Source organism: Pocillopora verrucosa, chromosome 5 (genome assembly GCF_036669915.1).
Source record: "Pocillopora verrucosa isolate sample1 chromosome 5, ASM3666991v2, whole genome shotgun sequence".
NCBI lineage: Eukaryota > Metazoa > Cnidaria > Anthozoa > Scleractinia > Pocilloporidae > Pocillopora > Pocillopora verrucosa.
The window spans coordinates 6,350,209-6,377,427 of NC_089316.1; the positions used below are offsets into that span (position 1 = coordinate 6,350,209).

Consider the following 27,219-nt stretch of genomic DNA (forward strand, 5'->3'; position numbering starts at 1 on the left):
ATGATTATGGGCCTTGTAAGAACCAACGAAGGTCCCTCTTTTCTTCAATTAAAAGGTGATGACAACATTATTTTAAAAGTGCTGAACACACAGCGACATTCAGGAATATTATGCGATGTTAATTTGACAGTGGATGGCCAGAACTTTTCAGCGCATAAGGCAGTTCTTGCGGCCAATAGCCGGTTCTTCTTTGCCATGTTTACCACAGAAATGCTGGAAAAGGATAAAACAAGTGCTAGTGTAAGTACTATTACTGCTACTGCCATGGAAAGCATTTTAGATTTCATGTACACGGGACGGATTCAAATTCACATCGAAAATGTTTTCGAATTGCTAGAAGCATCAAATTATTTATTTGTGGAAAAGGTGAAGAAAGCTTGTTGTCAATTCCTACAGAGTGTACTCGATACAGAAAACTGTTTTATGATTCTTTCGATGGCTGACGCTTTCTCGTGCAATGATCTAAGTCAAACAGTCACCCAATACGTAAATCGAGAATTTAGTAAAGTTGCCAAGACAGAATCATTTTTGAAGTTATCCAAAGAAGAGATTATCAAGTTCCTGTCCAAAGATGATATATCGGTTGAAAATGAAGACCAACTCCTTGAAATTATCACCGACTGGATAAGCTACGATTTGGAAGCGAGGAAAGACTTTTGTGGTCAATTATTGAAATTAGTTCGACTACCTTTCGTTTCTTTGTCACAATTGAATGACCCGCTACATGAAAAGGAATTGAATGAATTGATCATTCCAAGACTTGTTACAGAATTCAAAGAAGCTACCTACGAAAAAGAGGCTGGGAAAATGACTGCGAGGAAATCGTACCGAAGTGTGGAAGTGATTCTGGTAGCAGGCGGATGCGATAATTCAGCAATCTTAAGCAATGTCTGTTGTTTTGTTCCCGTCGTTAGCAAGTGGGTGGAATTGTCGGCCATGAAGCTGCCGCGATGGAGGTAAATCTACTAAAGACTTTTGTTTTGCCGGTTACGACTGACTGAGTACTCAACATTTAGCCGGCTTTGTATCATGCGTGTATCATGCGTGTATCACCAGCGTGTATCATGATAAGTTATGTGTTAATTACACTTTATCAAAGGAACTCAAGGTCACGCCTTTTGGACGTAGACAAAAGCTCTCTTACACAGAATTAAATCTCGGAATACGTCAACCGGGTAGAAAAGCTCCAAACATTTCTAAATAATGCAGAAAGATGGTGTAGGAAGGACAAATTATCACGAATTGCGAATATGACTCTAAGGCAGTTAAGTTTATATTTAAAAAGTATGTAAATAATGTTTATTTTATTGCATGTTTTGCTATTGTCTTCGTTGTGTTTTTGAGATCACATTATTCACTAATTTCTTCCAGGCTTCAGCTGGTAACTTCACAAGATAATATGTTAGCTATTGGGGGGCTAAGAGATGTCTGCGTTAAAGAAAGAGCGATTCCATTCATAGAACGCTTCAGCGGTCAAAGTAACTCGTGGGATGCAACTGATCATCAGCCTGTGGTGCATGATGTTGAGCTGGACTCTTTCGGTGCTGTGTCCACAGGTTCCACCACCTTTCTTCTTGTTGGAGGCCTGGATCCCAAAACCAATAGATGCACGTCTCATGTCAGTATTTTTGAGCTTAAAGATGGATCCTGGCTCGTTGGACAGCGAAAATCTTTGCTCTCTCCCAGGGCAGGCCACTGTTTAGTGTCATCTGGAGACAATGTGTATGCAATTGGTGGATTCCAAGTACCAAACACATTTGCTATTCGTGAAGGAATGCGAACAGTTGAATGTTATGATTCAACTAGAGGTAAATATACGCCCACCTTTAGACACCATTTGAGGACTGAGTTAGTTTGAATACATAATCAAATCTTTCCTTTCATTACGAAAATAGATCGTGCATAGGAAAGGGTTTCCTAGTGAAAGTAATTGTAAACCCTTCATAACCGTTTGGACCACTTTAACAAGTTGGACCATGTTATGCATAAGCTAGATGACCGAAACTTACCGAGGACTCATTGCTAGAATAAAACCTGAGCAAAGGCATTCCTCTACAGGAAAATTTTTTAAAAAAACCTACCAAATTAATCTCATCAAAGTCGCCGAAAAAGTAGTCTATAAATGGAACATGTGAAAAAGAGACAATTATGTTTTGAATAAAAAGAGTTCATTCGTGCTATCTATCACTGAACGCTCCCTTCGTTTTTTCCAATTTAACAAGTGCAACCACAGGCGGCCCAAGCTCAAGCTGTGAGATGATCATCTTGCGAAATAAGAGTCATGGCGAAATCATAATAGTTGTATAGGAATATTTACTTCCGCTCTTAGGAATAAAAAAGTATCGTCAAATTCTCAATGAAAATACCTCATCTTACTTCCACAGCGCATCATTTGTTATCTGACTGCTCTCTATATTGAAAAGCACCCCTTTTTAGCGTATTATCCATTTCTAGGTTTACTATGTACATGTACGTGTAATATACTTTTATAATTTCGTCACGACTCTTATTTCGCAAGATGATCATCTCACAACTAGAGCTTGGGCCGCTTGCGGTACATCCAACAGCCAGTTGGTATTCTTGGCAATTTCTAGTTTTTTTTTTTTTTCTTGCCTTTTAACTGTATTAACTGCTAAGAACAAGTATAATTTGCAGTAAACAAAGACTTAATCGCAACACATATTTTGCTTTACCGATTTTCTTGTCTGACTAAAAGCCTTCACTTTTATCCAGATGCTTGGACTTCCGTTCAACCCATGATTGAACGAAGACAGTTTGCTGCTGCTGTGACGTTGAATGACGAAATTTTCATCTTTGGCGGCTATGACGGACAGAATGTTCTTAATTCTTGTGAGGTGTACAACGTAAAGCTTAACAGATGGCAGCACATTGCTCCGATGCGTAAGTCTCGAATGAAGCACTCTGCTGTGGCACACGGTGACAAGATTTATGTCATTGGAGGTATGAGTGACATCAGAGGAGGTTCCGTGTTCAGTTCAGTGGAATGCTACGTTCCCGAAAAGAACCTTTGGATGAGTGCCCCTGACATGCCGGTTGGAAGATTTGATCACCAATGTTACGTTTCTAACGTCGGTTATAAGTTCCTCGCTTCCGTTCTGGAAAAATCCCAGTGACATCCCTGAGTGACAATTGCCTGACAAGGCGCATGGAGGATTCTGATCGCCAATGTCATTTTTACTGCTACGGCCTAAAAGTTTCTTGCTTCCGTTTTGGAAGATTCTCACGCATACCGAAAAGGAAATTTGATCACCAATGTTGCGCGACAAACGCGGGCGACAAGTTGTTCGTTTCTATCCCGTAAGATGCATGGGGAAGAGGGACTGCCCGTATCCTACCAATTCTTTTATATTCTTGTATTGACGCACGTTAAATCGAAGACTTACGCTTCGGAAACTAACTCCATTGTTACGATTAACAACAGACACTTGTATTATTTTATTCTCGTGGAATACGACAAAATCAAAGAGGGCTTCTCAATTTAAAAGCAAAAAAGTTAACGGCACTTTTTTAAAAGATCCCACGAAAACTAAGACAACCATCTGTAATACTTTTTTACTCAACTGATAAATATACTGCAGCAATATACTTAATCGCTGGAAGAGGTGCTTTTTGTTACTCACTGCTGTTTTATAAGTGGGCTTTCCGAGTTGTTCGTTCCAGTTGGAACACTGATAGAGACTTAATTTGATGATACGGCATTGACGTAATTCGAAAACGAACATGTAGGGATTGATTAATGTAATATCTGGAAGATAAAAAATAAAATTAGGAGTAGTATTTGATACCCTTGTAGCGAAACTGAGAATACCAGTCTTTTATTGTAGTAGTAGATAATATCTCATTTTTCCCAGCACGAAAGCGCAAATTTCAATGAAAAGCCACATTTCTCAAACGCTAAGGTAAAAGAAAAGGAGAATTTCCACTATCAATGTCAATCAGTGCAATGCTGGGCGAACCAGTCAAAAACGAATTGACAGATATATTTTCGGTAGCACCTTTAATCCTTAAACTCCCAGAAGAAACCGCTCATCATTTATTGCAGTGACGGGGGGGGTGAGGTAGAGAATTTTGCTTGGTGACGTGATAAAATTTACCTGATTCCCCTCCTGAAAGAAAATATAAACTCTTACCTCTGGCTGTCAATTTTTCTGATCGTCCCCTCCGTTCCCCCGAAAACCAAGTGATCTCCCCCCCTAAAAGTTTTTTTCGTCAGATAGATCTGTTGCTAAAAGCCAAATCAATTGTTTAATTGTTTCGTCATTTTCCGTTGATTGCCTTTGTTTTTGCCTTTGCTTTTGCCTTTCGTGCGAATGATGAAAATTTCGTAAAGTGGTAAGCATGGCTTCAAAGCTGCCTCTGTGTGTCCGTCCGCGGCTTTTCACCAAAGCCTCTCCATTAGTTTTGCAAGTTTGTTACTTCTGTTGTGAGGGCTTCTTAGAGAAAAAATTCCACATGCTTATAAGTCAACAAACGAGGATACTCTTATTCCTAGAGCGTGCTCAAAGCGTGCAAAATTCCTTGAACGAAGCGAATCTCTTCTGAGAAAGTAACATGATAATCCCTTCCGGACAATTAATACTGCCAAAATATGGCCAAAACAATATCTGCAGACGTTTTTAAACGCCCACCGCCTAGAGCTATCAATTCCATCGTTAGAGTAAGACTGAACAGTTTTAAGCGTTACTTTTCTTCAAGAATCAATGGGTAGGAGGCTGAGATGTCTTCAAAAATAATAGAGGACAGGGGTATGAAGACACACGCAAAGAGGGAGCGGCGACTGCGGTTCGCTGCAATCGTTGCTTTGGCTGGGGTCGTAATAGTATTGATAGCAGGGATGATCTTGATTCAGGAAGAAATCACAAACTCGAGAGGCACTGTCGCAGGTATTGTTGTTGTTTTTTTTTGTAATTGTTTTTGCTGGTCTTTGCTAACGTATGGCATTAATCTGAGGGAAGCTTGCAAACCATGCAATAACCAAAGGGACCGACAAAAGTACTTTTAAAATTTGTGCTTCTAATAGCCGCTATGTAGGTAACGTGGAATCATTTTAATCTGCTTGTTCCCACGAGCGCAATTCACGGGATTTTAGAGTCATCTTTAATACCGGAAATTCATCTTCCATGAAGATCTTTGTCTGCTTAGCAAATCAGGTTGGAGTGGCTGCCAAGTTTATTTCTTTTGGGTTAAATGGGAGAATGTCCCCTCGTCCTTCCTCGAGTAACGTGAAGTGATCTCAAACACCAATAACTTTTTTTTTGTTTGAAAACAATGATCTTACAACAGGCTTACAGAAAGGAGTTTGTCATTATCTGACCTTTCGTTGGTACGAAGCCAAAACTGAAGTGAAATCAAAAACATCAATCACAGGTGTTGACACCTTTCTGCTCTCAAGCGCGCCAGAGAGTATTTTTTTTTGGACAAAATTAGTGATTGTTGAGATCACAAATCATCTAATTAGCGCCTGGGGTGTTAATTTCAAATTGAGGACGATAGCAGGGAAGGGGCTTTGGGGGCTTTTATCAGTTTACAAAGCTTGTCTTCACGATTTTGTAGCGCCTCAGTTTGTTTGTTTGTTCGTAAAATCAATTTCAATCCCAATACAATCTGAGACAAATGCGGCCGGTACAAATGTGCAAAGCCGCTCGAAAGTTATAAACATGATCCGTGTTATACATTCTTAAGGCTATCTTAAGACTCGTCTAATGTAACGAGAAAGCGCTGAAAGCGATTATTCGAGGGGGGGGGGTTATTTTAAATTCTGACTCATAATGGGGGGAGGGAAGGGAGGAGCTCTTCGCTAAGGGGAGGCGATACTCTAAGGATGTGCTGTGTGATTTTGACTCAGGTGACGCGAGTGACAATGATAACAAAGCACGGGATACTACCCCCCTGACTGAGGAAGCATCCACGTACGAAGAGGTAGCTAAAGGAAGGCACAAGCGGTTGTCCAGAGCTTTGAAACAAGGAGCACAGCGATGTAAGCCTGGCTGTAAGTACACATTCTTAATGAAAATAATATCCTCTCTTTAGTCATTGAAATATCTATTTCGCTTCGTTCTTTCTTGTTCACTTTCCTTCTCACTAAATGAAGATCTTTATTTGATTTTAGTCATCCAATCATTTATTACATTTTCAAGTTGGCAAGCTCTTTTACCATGTTTTATGGTTGAATTCTTCAGCCAATATTTCTTATCTATTTATCTTAGTAATGATACATTTATCCTTTTGTAGGCCGATGCGAAGAGAATAGAATTTCTCTCTGCAGGAGATCATCGAATGACTTGGTAGTGTTTCCAAACCTTCTAAATCATCGAACACAAGAGAAGGCTACGAAATTTCTTACAAAGTTTGAAACACTTCTAAACAGCAACTGCTCTCCCTTTCTCAGATATTTTCTGTGTTCTTTAGTGGCACCTCCCTCTAATGGCCTCCGAAGGCCTAATCCACCATGCAAAGAGCTCTGTATTAAGGCAACAAAGCCATGTGGACATCTTTTAAAGAAGTTTCGACTTCAGTTGCCACCTGCCATGCGATGCTCCCGTTTACCACCAAAAGGTGCATCAAAGTGCTACAATGGACCACAAGCTTCCAAATGCTTTCGAATGACGGTAGATCTTTACCAAAGACATCCATGTGCTTCATACGTTCCACCTTCGTTTCTTCAGTTTCCAAACTACTTTGGTCACATGGACGCAGAAACAGCTTCTGATGGCTTCGGAAGGTTTAGTCGAATCCTTGACACTGCCCTAAATGACTGTGCGCTCCTATTATCGCGATTCTTGTGCAGTCTATATGGCCCTACTTGTAGGAAAATGGTTCTTCCCGTTCCCCCCTGTAGAGAACTTTGCCAACAAACGCGGACACGATGCCAACGGGTCTTCGATCACCTTCGCTTTAAGTGGCCCCTGAATCTTAATTGCCAGCAATTTCCAAGGAAAGGAGAAGTGTCTTGCTATGATGGACCTTCAACCGGAGTGATTGCAAAGCCACAACCAGGTATTAAATGAAAACGATTCGCCATTGCAAACTTCAAGGTCTGATTATTCAAAAAAAGGTCCCCTTCGTTTACCAAACCGTAGTCTCAGTAAACAATCCTCAATCTAGCTGAACGTTTTATCTGAAGATGTATTTTTGCAAGCAGTGTCAAGAGGTCCGAAAGCTAACAGTGGAAGGACCTTTTTTTTTTTTTTTACTAAATCAATCCCCTTATGTACAAAGCCTGGCCCACCGACTGCGTGAAACCGTGGTTTGGGTTAGACTTCCTGTAAATAACCGGCCAAACATGTATATTCGCAAAAAAATCTCACTATTTAGTGGCTATGAAAAAAATATCAACAAAATTTGCACTGGTGTGCATGATGATTAAAATATATAACAAGAGAGGGTAGCTTATAGACATTCAAGCAGCCTCCAAACGTCAAAAACAGGACCCCATTGACATATCAAGGCGTTCATGTAATCAAAAGTCATTCCACCAAAGCTAAGTTCTTATATCAAATGGAAAATAAATCAAAATAACAATTAATTCGATTGGTCATTGGCATTTAATAACATTTGAAAGAATCGTTTAGAGCAGTATTTTCAAATGCTGAAAAAATTTTTACCAAATTTTTTTTATTTTCGAAAATCTTATCTTCCTATTCGTTTTTCCATATCAGGCAAATGCCAGTCCTTATCCATTCCTTTCTGTAAGAACGTACCCTATAACATGACGACATTTCCGAACTTCTTCATACACACAACGCAGGAAGAAGCATCTCTCGAAGTTCATCAACTTTGGCCACTTGTTGACAGGAAATGTTCACGTGACGTGGAGTTCTTCTTTTGCTCCTTGTACGCTCCGATGTGCACCACTCTAGACACACCTCCATTACCGTGCAGGGAGCTCTGCCTTCGAGTTAAGCGTGGGTGTGCTGTGGTACTGAAGGTGTTTAGAAGAAGATGGCTTTCCACGCTGGCATGCGAAAAGTTTCCGCTTCGAGAAAGTGGAGAGGTGTGCGTTGACAGACCCCAGGAAACCAGCCAACTCGCAATTTCACAATCACAGAAAAGGGGAGGTGAGATGATACCTTTTGTAAGCTCTTGAATATAAAATGTAACGATCCATAGAAAGAAATAATAGAAACACCCTCCTTCCCTTACTGTTCAGCCGTTTCCGCGCACGTAGTTCTAAATTATGGTAAATTCGAATCAAGCGAAAGGTTTTGATATTAGCTGAGAGTTCAGACCTTTGATGATTAATGAAGTTATATAGTTAAATGAGATAAGCCGGCTAAATACCGATGACTATGAATCTCCATCGGAGCTGCTCTTTGTACTCATCGAGGAGCAGTTACAAGGGAGACCACCGTTAAGATTCGATTTAGCGCCCTCCTTCCAATAGGCGCCTCCTTTCTAATTCGTTTTCCGGTGTTCTTGATCCCTTTCAAATAAATATCTAAGTTATGTTTCGCATATTCTGCTGATTCTCAAAAAAAAAATAAGCGCCCTGTTTTTAATAACCCCCTCTCCCAACCCTTTAGGTAACCAAAGTAAATAAGCGCCCCGAGTGCCAAATCGAATCAATATGACACATGACTATTGGCCTAGAACTGAATATATGCAACTGATAAGATTCTTATTTTATCCTTTCAGGGAAGTGTGAGGCGTTAGCTGCACCGATTTGTAAATATGTCAACTACACAATGACAATGGTTCCTAACTTGTTCAATCACAGTACTCAAGAACAGGCCGCCTCTGAAATTCATCCTTCCTTCTATTTTGGTTTGCGTTGTGAGAGCCGAGAGATGACCCTTTTCGTGTGTGCTCTTTATTTTCCTCCATGTGGAATGCCGTATCAGCCTTGCAGAGAGCTTTGTGAGCGAGTGAAACGTCGATGTCTTCCCAACATTGAACTGTATGGTTACCCTTGGCCAGAGGAAATCGACTGTGACGAATTCCCCTCCGCAGGGAGTGGCGCCAGCTGCATTGGAGCTCAGCCACTTATGCCACCAACAACCAGTTCAACAGTTCAACTCGAGAACAGTTAAACCAGCCTCGTCGCATTTTATAAATGTTGGGAAATGTAGCCTAAGTTCTCCAAGTCTGCTATTCACAATCTATTTGAATCTCCTTTGTCCTTGTACTTTCTCGAGAAATTGTAACCTCTCTTATGTTTTGAGTTTGCTTTTCTCCGTTGCGAAAGCAATTCAATGATCTGGAATTTCGCTATCTAGAACCTTGTTGGATTGATCCCTCTCGTTTCAACCTATGTTTTGCCAACTTTTGCAGCACAAAATAGATTAACTAAGCTTCCTTTCCTGATTACTCAGGCAACAAATAGTAATAATTGGTGGATCCAGGTCATAAGTTTTTAGAACAATTTTTTTTCAAGCTCTCTCTTCCATTAAGCAACTTTTTTTTCCTGCGCCAAGGGTGGCTACTTGGTGGTCTTAATAAGGTTAACCGTTGGCCATAAAACGGCCAAGAAATTTAGCCTTAAGGCAAAAAAAATTGACAAATTTTCACCTTTAATCGTAAAAAAATTCACTGAAATTTTTTTCCTGGTGACAACAATGGAAAGACATCAACCGTTAGCTGTAAATTGACCAAAATCTAATCGTTAGCCGTGAAAGGCATCACCCCATTGAGAACCTCTTACTTCCAAGATTCGATTGTATTTTGCACTGGTTTTTTGCGAGAACTGAAGTTTGTAAACAAGATTTATTTTCCTATTATAAAATTCGTTAAATTCTCTCCTTCATCGAATAAAATTGATGGACAAACCACCCAAGCAAGTACTAGAAGAATTATTGACATACAATCAACGGCATTCCGATGGGAATGTATACATAAAATTTTTCGGACCCATTTCGGCATAAACACGTTCAGCTTTAACATAAGGACATACATTCTTAGAGGAGAGAGGGTACACCATCCTCTATAACTCAAGGCTACTTTCTTTAACCGACTCAATTCAATAAATCAAGTTGAAACTAAATATATTCCGTGCCATGAGCGCCCACAAATTCTCTCATAAAAGGCCAAAGGCCACCACGACAAGCTTTCCCTATCACGTGTTGTCTGCAAAAACAAACCTAGATTGAATTCAAATCATAAATCACACGTGTTTACTTTTGAAATGGAAATTGTGAAGAATTCACACCTTAACAATTCTTGAAGTTTGTCCAGCTGGTAAACTTCTTTCCTCGTTCTTTGCTTGAAAATTATTTCTTGATGATTCAAGAAGCCGTTTCAACTCTTTCGCTCCCGAGATCTCATCAGTAATGCTCTCTACTGTGTGCCATACAATTCTTATTATGTTGGTTCGGAGAATTTGGTATTGGATCAACTAATAATCCCGTAAATGATATTTTTCTTTACTCTCATTACTTGTGTACTTTGTATTGTAAGGATATGGTGAGGAGAAATTCTGTCTTGGTCATTCATGGGACTTAAAGGGTTACAATCAGCCAAAGCGTACAAGTACTTTTGAAAAAAAAAAATAGATTACGTAAAAGTCATAAAGGGAAAAAGTCGAAAAATGCCGAGCACTACTACTCTTGCTCAAAAATGCAAGAGTGTGGAACCAGGTCCGAATTCAAAAACAACGTGGCATATACATATATTTTTAAGTGGTATGCTGTTCGAGAAAAGGCATATCAAACCAAAACACTATACAGCTGCCAATTGCTCTCTCAAAACAAAGGTTCAGATAAATCAAAATTGATAATAAACTTAACACCGCATTATTGAATTGAAAAGTGACTATTTATGGAATTACATTGCACGCGACAAAAGAGAAGTCAGTTAATGAATCTGGCAGATTCTACAATGTTTATTTTTTCTTCAGGTAAATCTGGGTGAAATGGACAGGATATCTCTCGGCATCGGTAAATTTACCTTTATGCAAGCCGAGTGGTCCAACAGGCTATCAGCGAGGTCACATAAGGAACTTATCATTGGCAAAAGTGACGACAAGTTGGTAACTGGATCTGTTTTTCGCTAAATTTTTATCGGCTTATCGCCCTTATGACGCAGAAAAAGCATCGTAAGAGCAGAACAGCCCAAATCTGAGAGAAGAGCACATCCTTCTTTGGACGAAGTGAGTGGTAAGGATACTCACGATGTCTTCTGAAAAGTCGAGTAAAGCAGAGTCTAATATTTACGGTGGGCGACGACTGCTGTTCGCTGTGATTGTTTTGCTAGCCGGATTGGCAGTAATTCTTACTGCTTGTGTGATCGTGATGGACGAAGAAATAAAAACCTTGAGAGAAATGTTGCAGAGTACCAGAAATGGAAAGGTAAAGTTAGTTGCGTTTTTAGAGATAGTTTTAAGGAGTGGAGAATTTACTTGTTAGCAGTCTCATTTTTATTAACATTTCACTCATAACAATTCGCTACAGAGTCAGGTCAGGTCTTGTAAATACCCGCAAAAAGTCAAGTTGAATTTACTTTTTGGGAGATATATGTTTACCAGGCAAGTTGTGCTGGCGGGATACCCCACTCAGCGTTTCGACGTGCATTTCGAGATTTCGTTCACAACGCAACAGAACAAATTGCTTTTGCCGCGTACTGAGAAAGAAAGTGGTTGGTTTATTATGTAACTCGTCGCCTATAGCTAGATGCCTCACCGACAAGAAAGCTTTCGAAATGGCTATTAGCCTTCCAACAAACAAGTATGAATACCACTAAATAAAACCATCAAAAAGAATGTGCGCTTTCAGACTATGTATTTTGCGGTCTTGAACGTATTGCAATCCGATCTCTCTGATGTTCTGCTACTAACTGTCTGTAAAGGAGATCAAGGTTTGTCCGTCTGTTCAGCCGGGTTTGTAGTTTGAATGCTGGCATCACTTGAATAAACATATGCTACTACTGTCATGCAGAAGTAGGTCAAAGAAAACCCTAATCTTGTATCGTGGTTAAGTGTTGTTGAGCCGAGCGTATATTTGGCAAATATATAAAAACTTTCCCGTTTTGGTATCGCGTGTGAATGGCCTCGGTGGAACCCATTCCGTAGCATGCTTGTCTAGATGCGAATCTAATCATGGGTATGACATTATGAACCAATACTGATTGGAATATAACAGAAAAAACAGCAGGAAGTCTAAAGTAATTGTATCAGTTTTACCGCTCGTTCCTTATCTGCTTTGATCGATACAAATTTTTTTTCCAGTATTCGGTGAGAATTCAGCCAGTTAATCATTAATTAAAAATGCCTTATCGTGTTTATTTTTCGCGCACCATAAGGGTTTGTTTTAAGGTATGCCACTGAGATGCCTTGCGGTCCAAAAAAATCCCAAAGGCACTTTTTCGCCGTTCTTCATAAGTATTTCATTAGCAACAACTGAAAATTTCAACAAAGTATGGTACTGTTTTTGCAGAAATGATAATTCACTTTTCAAAATAGCGAAAGGGGGAAACGCTTTAAAAACTGTACAGGTATTTCCGCCCTAAATTTGGTTTTTGAGTCGATTCGGTCTATTAATGGGATCGGATGATGCCCATTATGGTGTTACATCCGTTATGGTTTTTAAGGAGGCCTCGACGGCGCATATAAACGCACTGACTTTTTGATGGCTATTGCGAATTCTTGACCCCGACATCATTGCAAAAATAAATGTGTACAATAAAGCCACTGAGTCAGAGATATTTGTCCGCGAAACATCGTCCATTATCATGTATCTGTACAAGGAAGTAAACAACCCTATCCGCTTTCTCCCACTTTTGAAGGGAGAGGCGCCTTGCGTTACAAGACAAAATAAATGCTTCCCAAGAGATTAGAAAGCCATTTAAAGAGAAACACGCACTTCCTTTTCATAAGAATATTAACTTTCTCATTTTAAATTCGTTAAGCTGTCTGCTGTGCGGATCAATTCGAGTCAGCGCAAGGAACATGCATGATAGTTTAAAAACTGAGTAAGACTTGACTGGCCTGCGAAAGCTCATTCTATCCTTTAAAAAATGTCTTCTGCAAGACAGACGGGACCTCAAAATCTTCTCTTGGAAGAGTATATACTAAACGACACTTATTTCCTATGTTGCAGATGAAGATGGTGACAAAAAGACAGTTTCCACTCCTGCGACTGAGCACAGATCCTCCCTCGAGGAATTGTCTAAAAGGAAACGTGTTCGGCTTTCAAGATCTAAGCAAAGTATGAAATTCATGATTGAGAGAAAAAAATTATTATTATTATCATTAATATATATTACGTTGGTTTAAGGGGAAAACTTAAGAGTTAGAATTTTCTGTCGATGAACGTGATGCGTTGAGCGGATTTAATTTGTTAGCACTTTTCTTATATGTAATCTCTCTCTAGTGTTAAGTGTTTTAGTATTTTAAGAATTTCCTCCCCAACTCGCGCCATTGTTGGTCTTAACAAAGGAACGTCTCAGGCGACTTTTAATCTGTCCCCATTCGTGAGACAAAAGCTCGGAGATGTAAAAGGAGGAAAATTGTTCCTCGACCCCGTGCATCTCTCCAGCACTTCCAGGGATCGATTCTGATGAAATATCGATGTCGCGTAAGGTTCAAAGATCACACCTTTAGAAAAGGAAGGCTCGTTTTCATACTCCTTAACAAAGATTTTCAACAAGCATGCTAAATTTTCTCGGGGCCAGTGTGCACGAGTCACCTATTGGTGAAAGGTGTTGTTATGGGGAGCTTGACCAGGTGACACGAAGGCTTCTAATACCTGTACTTTAATTGCGCCACAGGTCGTTGTGAATCTTTAAGGATTCCAATGTGTCGGAATATGCCTTACAGCTCAGCACAGTTTCCAAACTTCCTTAATCACCAAACCCAAGATGATGCAATTGCGCTGGCAAACGTGCTTGGTCCTCTGGTTAAAAGCGGGTGCTCCTCATCCATAGAACATTTTCTGTGTTCAGTTCTGGCACCTCCCTGTGGTGGGGCCCAGCAGCCCATACCTCCCTGTAAAGGACTTTGTAAGCGGGCGACTAAAAGTTGTAGGGACCTTCTTAATAAGTTTCAGATAACTTTAGATCCCTCCATGAGATGCAAAAACTTGCCCAAAGAGGGCACATCAAAGTGCTTCAACGGATCATGGCCGAAGAGCACAAACACACCAACACCAGGTATGAAACATGTCAATTAACTTCTCCTGCATGTGTTTAGATATCATTGCCTATTTGTGGTAAAAATGGCGAGGGTTTTTGTCCTCTGAAAAATGTTTCTTGAGTAAACGGTGTTCTTTACTCCTAAAAAATTCGCCGCTGCCTTTTGACAGCAATGGTAAGGTTTCCTTTAAGTTTTAATGATTATAGCGTGATCTTAAGACGATTCTAACCCCTTCGCGATATCCAGGATTGATCAACATGTAATTTCTCCCTTTAACTGGGATTCCTTAAGCAGTGAATATGCATGCGATAAGAAAAAATAGATTACACATTGAGATACACTTTAATTTGAGTGGAGCGTGACGACCTCATATGCGTCTATCAAAGCAAACAGGCATTGAATTAGTAGTTTACCATCAACAGTCTTTGGTTTTAGTTTGGTAACTTCGGGTGGCGGTCTTATTACAGACATAGCATTACCTTTGCCAATCTTCAACTTTCTTTCGATAGCATCGGCTCACTCAGCAACGAAATGCCGACCAGTAACCCATCAGTGCAACCGTTTCTTGCCTCCAAACTGGCAAGCACAGTTCCCAAACTACTTCGGTCACAAGGATGCTAGAGAAGCTTCCGTTAGCTTCCAGAAGTTTGAGGGAATTCTTCGAAATGCTGATAAAGATTGTTCCGCGACTCTGTCCACCTTCCTTTGCGGACTCCACGTACCACCTTGCAGAAAGACCAAACGCCCTTTACTGCCCTGCAGAGAGTTTTGCCTGAAGGCACGATCACAATGTAAGCGAGAAATGCGCTTGTCAAAAAGAGGTGGCCTTCAATGGCCCTCAATCCTGAAGTGTAGGAATTTCCCTGGCAAAGATGAAGAACCGTGCTACAATGGACAGATAATACCAGAACCGACTACGAAGCCGCAGCCCACAGTTCCAGGTAATGAGTATACTTCCAACCCAGACTTAATCTTCAACTCCCAAGATCTGATTTTCAATTCTCCCCTCTAGCTGCGACACATTTTCTTGTAAATAATTTACGAGAATTTGGTGGTAGATCAAGATAACAACTTCTACCTGATAAGTTTGAATATTCTCATGACCTATTTGCTGGATAATGTTTAGATATTACAGGAAGAACTTACATGTTCATCACTTGTGGGAGTTACAGGGTTAACCGGCAGTCGATGGTTTAAAGCGATCCCTTTACCCTGACAGTTTTATCAAACTACACAATGAACAGTAGTTTTAGCCCAACGACAGTTATACACCCCAAAATCGCTCAAAATGTTCTCTGCAAAACATTTTCCGAACAAAAATTAGCGTATGGTAGTGTTTTTTTTAAAATTATCTGAATTTCCATGTTTTAGTAACTTGTCGGGGTGAAACACCTGGCCTGAGAAAATTCTCTGTGTGAAACAAGGTCCATTCCCTAATGGAAAAATGTTTATGTTAATTTCTCCCATGTTTTTCTCCCAGATCTGGGCCTGAAACTACACAGAAGCATTCTCAATAAATCTAATACTATAAGACTTGCTGGAACTTCATGCATACCTGGTGTCCCTTTGTGACGTTTTTGTATTTGTACTTTGCTTGCGTTAGTTTTGACATTCGAGTCAACCCCAGCTTATAAGTGAACGTTACTACTCACTAATATGACATCAGCAATCTCATAAATGAGCAAATCGTTTGCAAAATGAACAGACATCGATCATGTTTGCTGGGTTGTTAAAAGCATTGCACTTCAATGGCCAAAAAAATATGAACATGTGGTGGATGAAGTAAATTAATTTAAGTGTTATGGATACGCGTATGAGACGCAGTGACCCGATGCTTAATACGCTGGGGAGTCCGTGTTCGCCGCCCCGGCCGGGTCGTTGTTTTGTGTTTTTAGGCAGGGTGGGAGTAGTAAGGCCCTTAATCGAATTATGCCAAGGAAAACGGAATAAGCTCCGGCTGTATGGGCCACTTGGCTCGCCGGTACAGAATTGCACTATGGGTACGTAAATTTAATGGTGTTTCATTTCAGGAAAGTGCGAGGTCCTGACGGTTCCTTTGTGCAAAAGTATACCTTACAACATGACAGAGTTTCCAAACTTTTTCCGCCACAAGACTCAAGCTGAAGCATCTCTCGAAGTTCAACAATTTTCTCCTCTGGTACAAATCAATTGCTCACCGGACTTGGCGTTCTTCCTATGTACATTGTACACTCCCATTTGCACTTCTCTGGACAAACCACCACTCCCGTGCAGAGAGCTCTGTGTACGTGTCAGAGACGGATGCCTTCCTCTTTTACTGAAATTTAATTTCAAATGGCCGGAAGCCATGAATTGCGAACAGTTTTCTCGAAGGGGAGACAGTATCTGTATTGATCGACCTGACGTAGCGACTGTTGCGACTCCGTCTCCGTCTCCGTCTCCGAGTCCGGTAATTCAGCCTCAAGGTGAGAAATACTGGGACTTGTTTAAATTATACTTCAGACAAAATGGCTGTTTGGCAAATGTTTTTGTCTGGTTGGTTGTTTATTTGCGTAAGTGAATAAAGGGGGGGGGGGAGTATATTTGAAATGGCAGAAAAGGGATGTATAGTAGAGGTATTTTATTCAGTTTGTTGGTCGGCGTCTGTTGCCAGAGAATAGGTAGAAATATTCCGCAAAATCAAAGAGGACAGAAAACTGTGCTACCGTTCAGATTTTGGCCCCTGACTGTGCACTGCATATTTTACCTTTTAGTCCCTTCTGTATAACTGGACGACTTAAAGGGGTCCTTACATCGGTCATCTAGGTCGACAATTAATGGATTGCCATCGGAATTATTATTTCGTCAGGCCAAAACTCCTAAGGAGAGTCCGGCGGTAACAAAAAGATCTGTCGCGCTTCATAACCATTAGTAACCGAACAATCAAGTAGTATCTTTACTGTACATTGGCCAGTTAGGTCGCAAAATGGAATGCTATTGAAAAGGTTAATTGATTAGGCCCAAAAATCCCATCAAGAGCCTGTAACAAAGAGATCTGTCGTGCTGCATAACCATACCATTTGTACTATTATTATTATTATTATTTTTTTTTTACAGCGGGAAAATGCGAACCTTTAAGGGTGCCCGCATGCAGCGCCTTTCATTACAGCAAGACGAAGATTCCTAACTTCCTTCATCATCAAACCCAAGACCAAGCTTCTCTTGAATTAAGCAAGTTTGATGCAGTCATCCAGACCAATTGCTCCCAAGAATTAGCCTTCTTCCTCTGTTCTTTGTTCGCCCCGCCCTGTAACCCACACCCATACACTGCACCTTGTAAGGAACTCTGCAGTCGCGTCAGAAAACAGTGCATTTCTAAAATTAGACAGTTGGGGATGAAATGGCCGGTTTCTTGTTCAAAGTTTTCACGCAAATCAGAAGTCCCTGTTTGTTTGGATGCACCGCCCTCCCCTAAGGCTCCCATTCTCACCACCACGAATACCTTAGGAAATGGTGAGTAACAAAGAAAGGTTGTAAGAAATATTACTTTTATACGAAAGGTAAAAGAGTATAGAAGGAAGTTTTACTTTATAGGTTTAATTTTCTTCGATTATGAAAGTCACGTTGGTGATCTAAAGGTCCAGGTTCGAGCCCTGGGGCGTGGGCCCTAGGACAGACATATTTATTTCCAGACCCCTTTTCTACCCCGGAGTTTTATTGAGTATCGGTGAACTGGCTCAAAACACCTGCCAAACTGCATAGGTTACCCTGCTGCGATAAACTAGCATTCCATTGAGGAGTAGACAAACTCATAGTTGTTTCATGTAAGGGAATCCGGAGATAAACAATGAAAATTTCGGGGTTGCTTGTTTCTTCCGTAGGGGTTGCTCAAAATTTTTTAACATCGTTGAAGTGTGACATGCAACTGAACAACAGCACAGAAATTTTGAGCAATAGATTATTTGAAATAACTAACTTGAGTTGGAATTGCTTGGTCCTCATAACTTCTTATCTTAAAGAATCTTTTGCTTGAATTTTAATCTTGGACCATGTGCAGGTGGTCTAAATTCTGTATTACTAAATTAACTGTGCTTAATATTTCTACAACAATTTTCTCGCAGGAAAATGCGAAACCACGGCCATTCCTATTTGTAAAGGTCTGCAGCATTTTAATATGACGCTGTTCCCCAACTTCCTCAACCATGACACACGGGATGAAGCAGCTTTAGAAGTTCAGCAGTTTTCTCCTCTTGTTCAATTCGGCTGTTCCCCAGATCTGTCCTTTTTCTTGTGTTCTTTGTATGCTCCCTCCTGCAGTGCACCGTTCAAACCATGCAGAGACCTCTGCATCAGTGTTAAAAAGGGCTGCCTCCCCATACTTGAGGAATTCGGTATTCCTTGGCCGGAGAAATTTGCTTGTGATAAATTCCCCGCTGCAGGTCCAGGAACACAGTGTACTGCTCCTCAGCGATCTGTTATATCCAATGCTAACCAAACTACATCTGGTAAGCAATAAATCTTACAAGTTAACTTACTCAAGTGTAGAAAAATGTGTTTTCATCTTTCACGCGCCTGGGTTAAAATAAAACTTTTAGGTCCCCACGAGGAATCGGGTTTTAGACCTTCGGATTCCGCGCTCCAACGCTTTACCGCTAAGCCAAAGAGATACTTCAGTGAGTTAGGCCACAGAGATTCAACAGTGAGTTGGGCGATTACTAAGTTGATATGTGACATGCGTCGGCCCACATCTTGATACGATTAGCAAAGTAGAAAGCCTCGATTGAAATCATACAATGAGAGAGCTGGTGATAGTGTACTCAAAGGACTTATTTTCAGAACATCGTTGTCATCGTGATAGAAGATGTCACTCATTGAATTACACAGGCATACTCAGAGAAAAGAACTCCACGTACTCCAAATAAAAATTCGAATCTACGACCTTCCTTTTAGTACCTCGGATGCTCGACCACTGAGGTATAGGAGACAATTGGCACGCCAGGCCGTTTCACCAAAGCGCAGGAAAAGCAAGTGTTTTTTTTTTAAATCAGTCGAACGAAATATAGTGTTATGAGACACATCCACTTGGAAAGAGTTTCTTCATTTGATGGGACCCTAAAATTAATCCGTAAAATAAAACGTACGTCTTCCCATCCTTCAATCAGAGTACAGGTGTCAACCCTCAATTTCTCAGAGGCAAACATGTAGCGTTTCCTTGCGATTTCAAATGTAACCTCGCAAACGGGTTACGAGAGTAGACAAGCCTATCAGCTAGAGGGTGTTATCTCGATATCAGACGAAATTCTCAGGCCGGTTTAGTTTAAGAGGAAATGAGTGGGATTTAGAAAGGAGAATTACCTATTAATCTTAGGACTAAAGGGTTTGGCATAGTCTTGGATCACTTGAAACCATGATACAGCAGGAAGGGAATGGAATGCCTGGAATTAGTACCCAGTCTCTACCTTGATGCTGAAATTTGACCAACGTAACAAAAGTTTCGTACTTACAACGTTTCTTGAGCACTTCATTGTTATAAAATGGAATGACATAGCACTGAACGGGGGTCACACTTGTAAATTGCACTCTTCAGAAACACAGTTGTTTTTATAAAATCAATTTTGATTTCGATGGAAATTCTGAACATAAATTTTTGACGAATTCGTGTATTCACCTAAGAAGCAGAATTAAACTGGACATTACAGTAATGACTCACTGAAATCCTTTGCAGGGAGATGCGAAGCCTTAACCCTTCCTTTGTGTCAAGATCTGCACTACAATATGACGCTGTTTCCCAACTTCTTCAATCATCGCAAACAGGAAGAAGCAGCTTTAGAAGTTCACCATTTTTTTCCTCTTGTAAAAATCGGCTGTTCCCCAGATCTGTCCCTTTTCCTGTGTTCATTATATGCTCCATCTTGCATTGCTCCGTTTAAACCATGCAGAGATCTTTGTATCAGCGTTAGACGTGGATGTCTTCCCCTAATGCAGCGATTCGGTTTTACCTGGCCGAAAAATATGGCTTGTGATAACTTCCCCATCGCAGGCCAAGGAACTGAATGCATCGTTTCACCGTCGTCCGTTTTATCCACTGCACCTTCAGCTACAAGATCCAGCAAATGATAGTTTAATGTTTTTTTCCTGACATTACTTACACTTAAGTTTAAGCAGGAGTACAATTTAATCCTTTGGACATCAGCGCGATTTAGGCGGAATGGGGACAACTCCACCTCCTAGAGTTGGAATCATTAACCCTTTTCGGCCAAATCCTTAAATCTAGGACAAGAAAACTCGGCGAGAAAAAAATTATTAAGTCGACTGAATCTGTACAGGTTAATAGTTTCGTGATAAGCGATTCTCTCGATTGAGCACCTTCCGTCAGCCGAAATTTTAAATAAGTACCCGGGCGCTTACTCGAAGAAATGCGGCATATGTCGTGATTATCAGAAATTCGCTGAGTTTTTTTAAAAATATATTTTTCTTTCTCGTTCCCTCGTATTCTTGCACAGAATAATCTCTTTTTTTTTTTTAGTGGAATTTTTTTTGCAAATTATGATAAAGATTCGCATATTGATCGCAACATCTCGAATCATCAAATCGTCCAAAAACGGTGTTGATTCTGTTGTAACCCAATTTCAGTTTCTTTACAGTAAATTGGAGGGAAGTGGCAAGTCTCGTAAGTTTTTCAGTTTCGTACATTCTTACTTGAAACAAAGGATGACATTTTTACTTTCTTTGTTTTTTCTCTTTACTTGTATAGTTATGATGAAATTGTTTCCAAGTTTTTGTGTTGAGATTTTCCGGCGCTGAGTTTCACACTGCAAGATCAAGAAATGTTGTTTTATTGTACTAAATGTATTTCATCGTTTTTTATATGTTTGAATATTTGAAGGTCTTTAGGCGACACCAGACAATCTATGAATGTAATTCTATGAAATAAAGAGTTCTTCCATCTTAAATCAGTGTACCGATTTTCGCCTTTTTAGGCATAGTCTGCATACATTATTAGGAAAAACAACTGACTTGTTGTGCAAGTTTTGATAGATGTGTCTGGAGAAGAGCTTGTAAACACGGTTGCAAATTCTATTTTCAAACCCGCCAGAAAAACTGTTTTTTTTTTCAGCACAGGTAGCTCATCCCCAATCTACGAGGACGCTGAACTGTATTAAATTGTTATAAGGAAAACGGTTGTGTTCTTAAAGACCAAAAAACCTGTTTCACAAAAGCAACATCGAGCGGATGGACTCGTACCCTAGTTCCTCGAATAAGCGCCCTCTCTCCCCAAAAAGCGCACACCCGCTAGGCCATAATGTTAAACAAGCGCCCCTTCGAATCCTCCCTCAGTTTCCTTAATTTTAGGGAACAAGGAAAAACTGTTTTTATTGCCTTGTTATTTACAACTTTTTAAGCCTTAACGACGGCGGAATCGCTTCCTTTTCGTTCCAGTTATCTCTATCTCCATGTACTTGCCGAGTTCTTTTATAAGCGTTACTTGTTTGTCCTATAGCTACGCTAACTCATTAAGGACTCCTTTAAGCACCCTCCTACCAATAGGCGACCCTCTTGTTAACCGAAATTTTGAAAGAGCGGACCAGGCTTCTATGAAGTATAGTATAACAAGCGTGGGTAACCTATGCTCCCGAGCCGCAACAAATGTAGTCGCGGCGTCGACCCAAATGTTTCCGCTGATAAATTATTATTATTTGTGATTATTTTTGTACATCACTATTATCGCTCAAGCGAATGTCTAAGCTGAGAAAGTGGGACTGCTCGTTCCTCGATAAAAGATCGACCCTTTTATGAATTCTCTCAACAGCAGGAGACGGCGGGAGTCAACTGCATGGCGGCATCTAAACGCTTTCACTTCCATATTCACAATGCTAGAATCCGTGCACTGTCTGCAATGCATTTCGTATCATCTCAGCTCCGAAAATTTGGTTTTGAATCAGACAATGCCCCTTAGTTTAATTTTTCTGTTTTCTCATCGCACTGCTGCTGAAAATTTTTATTATTGATACTGTTTGGAGAAATTGCTTCTTGATCACTTTTGAGAAAAGAGGAGTTGGTCACGTTTAAAGTGTAACACGTGAGTGACTTGATGCAAACAAGCAGGCACAATTGTGTGCAAGATATTGCTAAAAGTGTTTAAGCTGGCGTTCTTGTGTGTTCCTATTGCCTTGGATATGACCGCAAATCTGAGTAGTCGTAAATTTGCAAATTTCAGGCTATGTTCTTTTGCTTTAAACGACTAAATAATACTGGCAAAACTCAAATAGCTCCATCTTAAATTAGTTACATAATTATTGTCACTAGGGATTGCTCACGCTTCTGCATAACAGCAAGACACAACACACACCGGGCTTGATACTCAAGTCAAGTGTTGAAATTCGTCTTTCAACCTCTCGAAAGCTGCTAGTTTGCATGGGGCAGGGGAGCCGCATACACTTGCTGTCTTTCCAATTTTGTTAAAGTGTACTGTAGCGTGGTATCTCCCATTCCACGCCTTCGGCAAATAAAACAGTGTGTAATCCGTGCGTAATGGGCAAACGGCGCGATAGTACAGCAGAGCGAAAAAGAAGGGGGTCTAGGTCGAGTCACTCCTCCGCGGCTATCGTGTTGTTTTCTGTCGCGTTTCGTGTTATTGATAAAATGTGTGGAAAAGGCTAACTTTAGCATCACCACTCGATCGTGATGTTTGCGGATAAGACTTAAAGAACGCGCGTAACACGATCGCATGTTTTGGCGCTGCAACTAAAGAGTTAGTTTTGTTGAGAAAAAAGCAAATTACGACCAATTTGATCCCTGCACTCAATTGTTCAGAGGAGGCTTGTAAAACGTATTTTGTCTCAGTTTTCTTGCAGTAATTCAAGGGTAATTGAATAGGTTTTGCGTTAGTGCGCCGCACAAGTCGTCAAATTAAGACCCGTTTGGGGAGAGAATACGGGCAGATTAAGTGTCTGTAGATGATCTGAGTAGCTAACGAAAATGCTGTGCAAGATTTTACTCCAGATGGGAAAACACTTTCTGTGTATGGACCATGATCGAGATCAAACCGACGAGAACACAACTTCCTGTTGCATAACATACAACATTGCCTTGTAGACAAGGGAGGGGTACTCGCGTATATTATGGGTGGGTATGTACCGATCCTCTCAGCATTTGGATCCCTTTTCTGTAATATTCTTATGAATTCCTCCCCCCACTCCACCCCCCTCATTCGCAGTTAACTGGCATTTGATTGGCGGTCGATGTTCTATAGTTCCCTCTATACTCTGTTGGCAACGACCCATCCCGCTTCTGTTCCCCCTGAAAACCATGTGATTCCGCTAAAATCTCCCAACCCCACCCCATCCCAGCGATTGGTCCCTAAACTGGATACACAACTCTAAATAGAAGAGATCAAAAGGCACGAATCCGTCGACAACATATCCCTAGAATTAGTATTTTTTGGAAATGCCCCACCCCCAACCCAACCCACAATTTCTCCTTGAAACCAATCCGAAGCATTTTCCTAAAAAAAACCTCTTTATCCAAAAAGGACTTTGCAAGAATGCTCCTCTTAAGTTTTCGACGCTAAGGAAAGTGGAATGTTTGATAGCCTTTTGAATATTGCAACATCATGCGTAACTGGTCTGGTAGGTTCTGTAAAATTACAGTTCTGTTCGACGTTGTGTAGAAACATCAAAAAGACAGACAAAGATAACCTTGAAAAGTCTTTATTTTTTTTGTTTTGCTGATGCATATGAACTAAAATTTTAAAATATTTCCTCTGTTTTCTACGACGTCTATTCCGTGCTTTCAAGAAACAATATTATTTACCAACTCTCGGTGACTGAAAACATACATGTCAATTATGCAACTAGGTCTACTGACATAGATAAACTATATTTCCAATTCCTTTTGCTGTTTAAACAATATGATACAACAGTTAAGTTCTTATTTAAGTCTCAGTTCACGATGGATACAATGATCCACGTAGATCTGCAGGTTAGGCCATGACCTGCGTATTTCCGTTCGACATTTACTAGCGTACATGTCCTCAAGAATGTTCTCGATGGATTTTTCTTCACCATTGTTTCTCGTTGGCCGCTTAGCCTGTCAGTTGAGATTGGAGTAACCATCATTACAGTCTGACCAAATGCATTTTTATGACCTCAAAATTGTAATACTAAATGAGGTGTGCTCTGTTCAGAATGCCATGGCACCTCAGTAAAAGACGCAACGTTTACCAAAGGTAGCTAAGTTCATCAGACCTGAATCTGCACAAGCCGTATTTAGGATAGAAGTGAAGCTATCCTTCAATCTTTTATCTCCAATTCAATCTTCAGACTTCTTACACCCGCACAAACCCAGCACAGAAAACATCTTGCTTTAGCAATCTTGAGGAAAGTGCGACAGTCACAAAGCATGCTAACACGAGAACCACAATGCTGCGCTCCAGAATAAATTCCTGGTAAGAATATAGTCTCGTAAATCGAGATTCCAGTGGTGTCACCGAAGAGCCAGAAATAGAACCTCTTCTCTCAACTTGGGTGTGAATCATCTTTTGTGCTGTGCCAGGAAGGACGTTTTCTTCTGATACGACTTCCACAATTTCAGCCAGCGTTTGCTTTGAACTGAGTGATGTGTGTGTCGGATCGGGTTTATATATACACACCCCTAAGACATCATTGGTGTTTCTGACTCTCGGAAATTGCTATTGGACCCATTGTTGTTTCGCTGCGGTATCCGAGCTCAAAATAGCACAACCTGTTTTGCAACCAGTTTTCCTCAGGATATATTTCCTGAAGTTGCGTGTAAAAAAACGGCACTTTTATACGCTTGTCTCTTAAATATTTACAACAAAAGTGTTCTTTGACTGTCTTACTTCGACCAATGTCTCATAATATTGTACATCTTTGTCTCTTCGTTATTGATTAGTCCTATTTCATTGCCTGGACTCTCTGGATGTGGTCTATTTTTGGACGATTTCTCGTGTTTTTCGCCGAGCTGTTTGCCCCCATGGTGGTAAAGCTGTTATGTGTCTGTCGTTTAATTGACTCGAGGCAATTTGGTTTTTCTCAGAAAAAACCCAGAGGTAAAGAAAGTTAAAGAGATTACTTAAACTATTGTGTGCAAAGTAGAACTCGGAAACTCTTACTTCAAAGTTATTGGTGAACGAGTGGACACAAGAGGTGCGCTAAAACCTCCAAATTTTCCCTTCGTTTTTGCGTTTATTTTCTCCTTAGACATAAGAGATGTTTCTGGTTTGGGAAAAAAAAAAAGCAATAAATGTTGCGCCGCGGTTATGCGAGCCCATTATTAAACAGTCGGTTTAGCTCATGATCCGTTTCTTTAATTTGCATTTAAGAATTGCACGTCTGAATACCTGTTTCTGTACAGAAAAGAAGTACTGTCCTTAATCCTTTTCTCTTGTTTCGAAATATTTCGTTTTTGTCGGGCGACGCTATAAGCTGGAACAGCGGAATGACGGAATACAGAATGGCGGAAATTTACTCCAAATTCTAAGAAATGAAATTGCAAAAAGTTACCCCTGAAGACGGAAAGGCGGAAAATTACGTCAAATCCTAAAAGGTGGAACAGTGGAAAATCATCCCAAATCCCTTTTCGTGGCCATGGCACAAAATTAACCCAAATCCTTAAAGACGCAACGGCGGTCGCCATTTCCTCTTTTAGGATTTTGGGTAATTTTCCGCCATGCCGTCATTCTGCTGTTCCAACTTTTAGGTTCTATTTCTCGTTGATGAATCCCATTTCATTGCCTAGTTTGTCTGGATGCAATCTGTTATTAATGATTCTAGAATGGTTTATTTTAAGACGGTTTCCTGTGGTTTTCCGCTAAGCCATTATGCCCTAGAGCGGTTTCACTCGAAAAATTAAAGACATCCTTCACGTGAAATTAAGTTTTACTTGCTTGAAAATAATGATGATTAAAAAACATGGATACATTCATTTCAAAGGATCGTGGATGTTATACTTGAAAAAGAAAGGCGAATTTAGTAACTGATCTTTAAGCCGGTCGGTTACATTTCAACCAGACCTTCTTAATCCCTATAAATCCCTCTTAAATCTGGCTTCTAATAAAAAGTGTTACCAGATTTTTGTCAGGAAACCCTGACAAAAAAAAAAATATTAATAATAAAGCGCTTAAAATGCGACTTTTGACAACATTCCTGTTAAGGGAGGAGGTTCCGAATCGATAAGAATTATGGATCGAGTAAATTTGGTCTGCATTGATCTTCCATGTTGGGGATTGCAGATTAACCAATTTCTGAGGTAAAAATGATACATAATTGAGTAATAAGAACACTGCTTGGGAAATGCAGTATTTTTACTTAAGCCACGCTATCATATCTCAAGGGGACAACCTGCGTAGCTGACACCTCAAAGTACGTTCAGAACTTCCGACCACGCAAGCAAATAGGAAGATTTCTCGTTTCACTCTCCGGCGTAACCTAATGGACGAAAGTTTCCATAGTAGATGAGTTTACCATTAGACGTTACGCGCGTATAAATTTTTTTCTATAGACTTTGGAAAACTCTTGAAATTTTGGTCAAACAATCAACTAACATTTGGCGCTCACGACGGCTGGACTGGGCGCGTAAATACACAGTACCGATATGTTATTTGAATAACCAAAACAACTGTCAAGGCTCTATTCAATTATAATACTTGAGCTTCGATGGAAAATGGGTATATGTTAAAAACTCACAAAATGAGCCTGAAACTCCTTACCGCACGCAAAACGTTTAACAAGATTGCGTTACCCGACGCACAAAGCTGTGAGTAAACGGCTACAGTGCCGCCAGGTTCGCAAAGCGCTATCTTTGAATTTGATTTTTTTCTTATTTTAAAATACCCCAGGATTTCCGGTTATTCCTAAAAAAGACCTTTTTATTCTGTTTTTAGTAGTACTTAACAAAAATAACACTATATTAAAAATGTTCTTTTCATCAACACACTTCTAAATAGGACCTCACAGAACTTGTCTTGTGACGAACAACCTGATCGTTGCAATCTTCAAATGAAGAAGAAAGTTAACTCAACAACAAAAACACGCGTCTTGTCTTTTTTCTTCTCGTCATAACTTCAGAAGATAAATAAGACAATTGTGACAAAATGACAAAATCACCCCTACATGATGGTTGTAGCGCCAGGTTAATATTGATGAAGTATGCAGTCA

At 40.2% G+C, this 27,219-nt stretch overlaps 3 protein-coding genes across 3 annotated transcripts; all 3 read left to right on the forward strand.

Moving 5' to 3' along the window:
- Positions 1-3,803, forward strand: LOC131777885 (kelch-like protein 12). Its single transcript, XM_059094246.2, has 3 exons — positions 1-956; positions 1,372-1,808; positions 2,734-3,803. The coding sequence occupies exons 1-3, from the start codon at positions 1-3 to the stop codon at positions 3,132-3,134; spliced, it is 1,794 nt and encodes a 597-aa protein (XP_058950229.2). The 3' UTR covers positions 3,135-3,803.
- Positions 3,804-4,656: 853 nt separating this feature from the next.
- LOC131777862 (uncharacterized) lies at positions 4,657-9,996 on the forward strand. Its single transcript, XM_059094219.2, has 5 exons — positions 4,657-4,904; positions 5,867-6,010; positions 6,253-7,017; positions 7,680-8,078; positions 8,656-9,996. Exons 1-5 carry the CDS (start codon positions 4,739-4,741, stop codon positions 9,048-9,050), a joined length of 1,869 nt encoding a protein of 622 aa, XP_058950202.2. The 5' UTR covers positions 4,657-4,738; the 3' UTR covers positions 9,051-9,996.
- A 1,168-nt stretch (positions 9,997-11,164) lies between these two features.
- On the forward strand, positions 11,165-20,971 carry LOC131777875 (uncharacterized). The gene is made up of 8 exons (XM_059094232.2): positions 11,165-11,303; positions 13,050-13,157; positions 13,720-14,100; positions 14,593-15,024; positions 16,114-16,527; positions 17,159-17,554; positions 18,163-18,546; positions 19,767-20,971. The coding sequence occupies exons 3-8, from the start codon at positions 13,746-13,748 to the stop codon at positions 20,156-20,158; spliced, it is 2,373 nt and encodes a 790-aa protein (XP_058950215.2). The 5' UTR covers positions 11,165-11,303; positions 13,050-13,157; positions 13,720-13,745; the 3' UTR covers positions 20,159-20,971.
- The last annotated feature ends 6,248 nt before the right edge of the window (positions 20,972-27,219 follow it).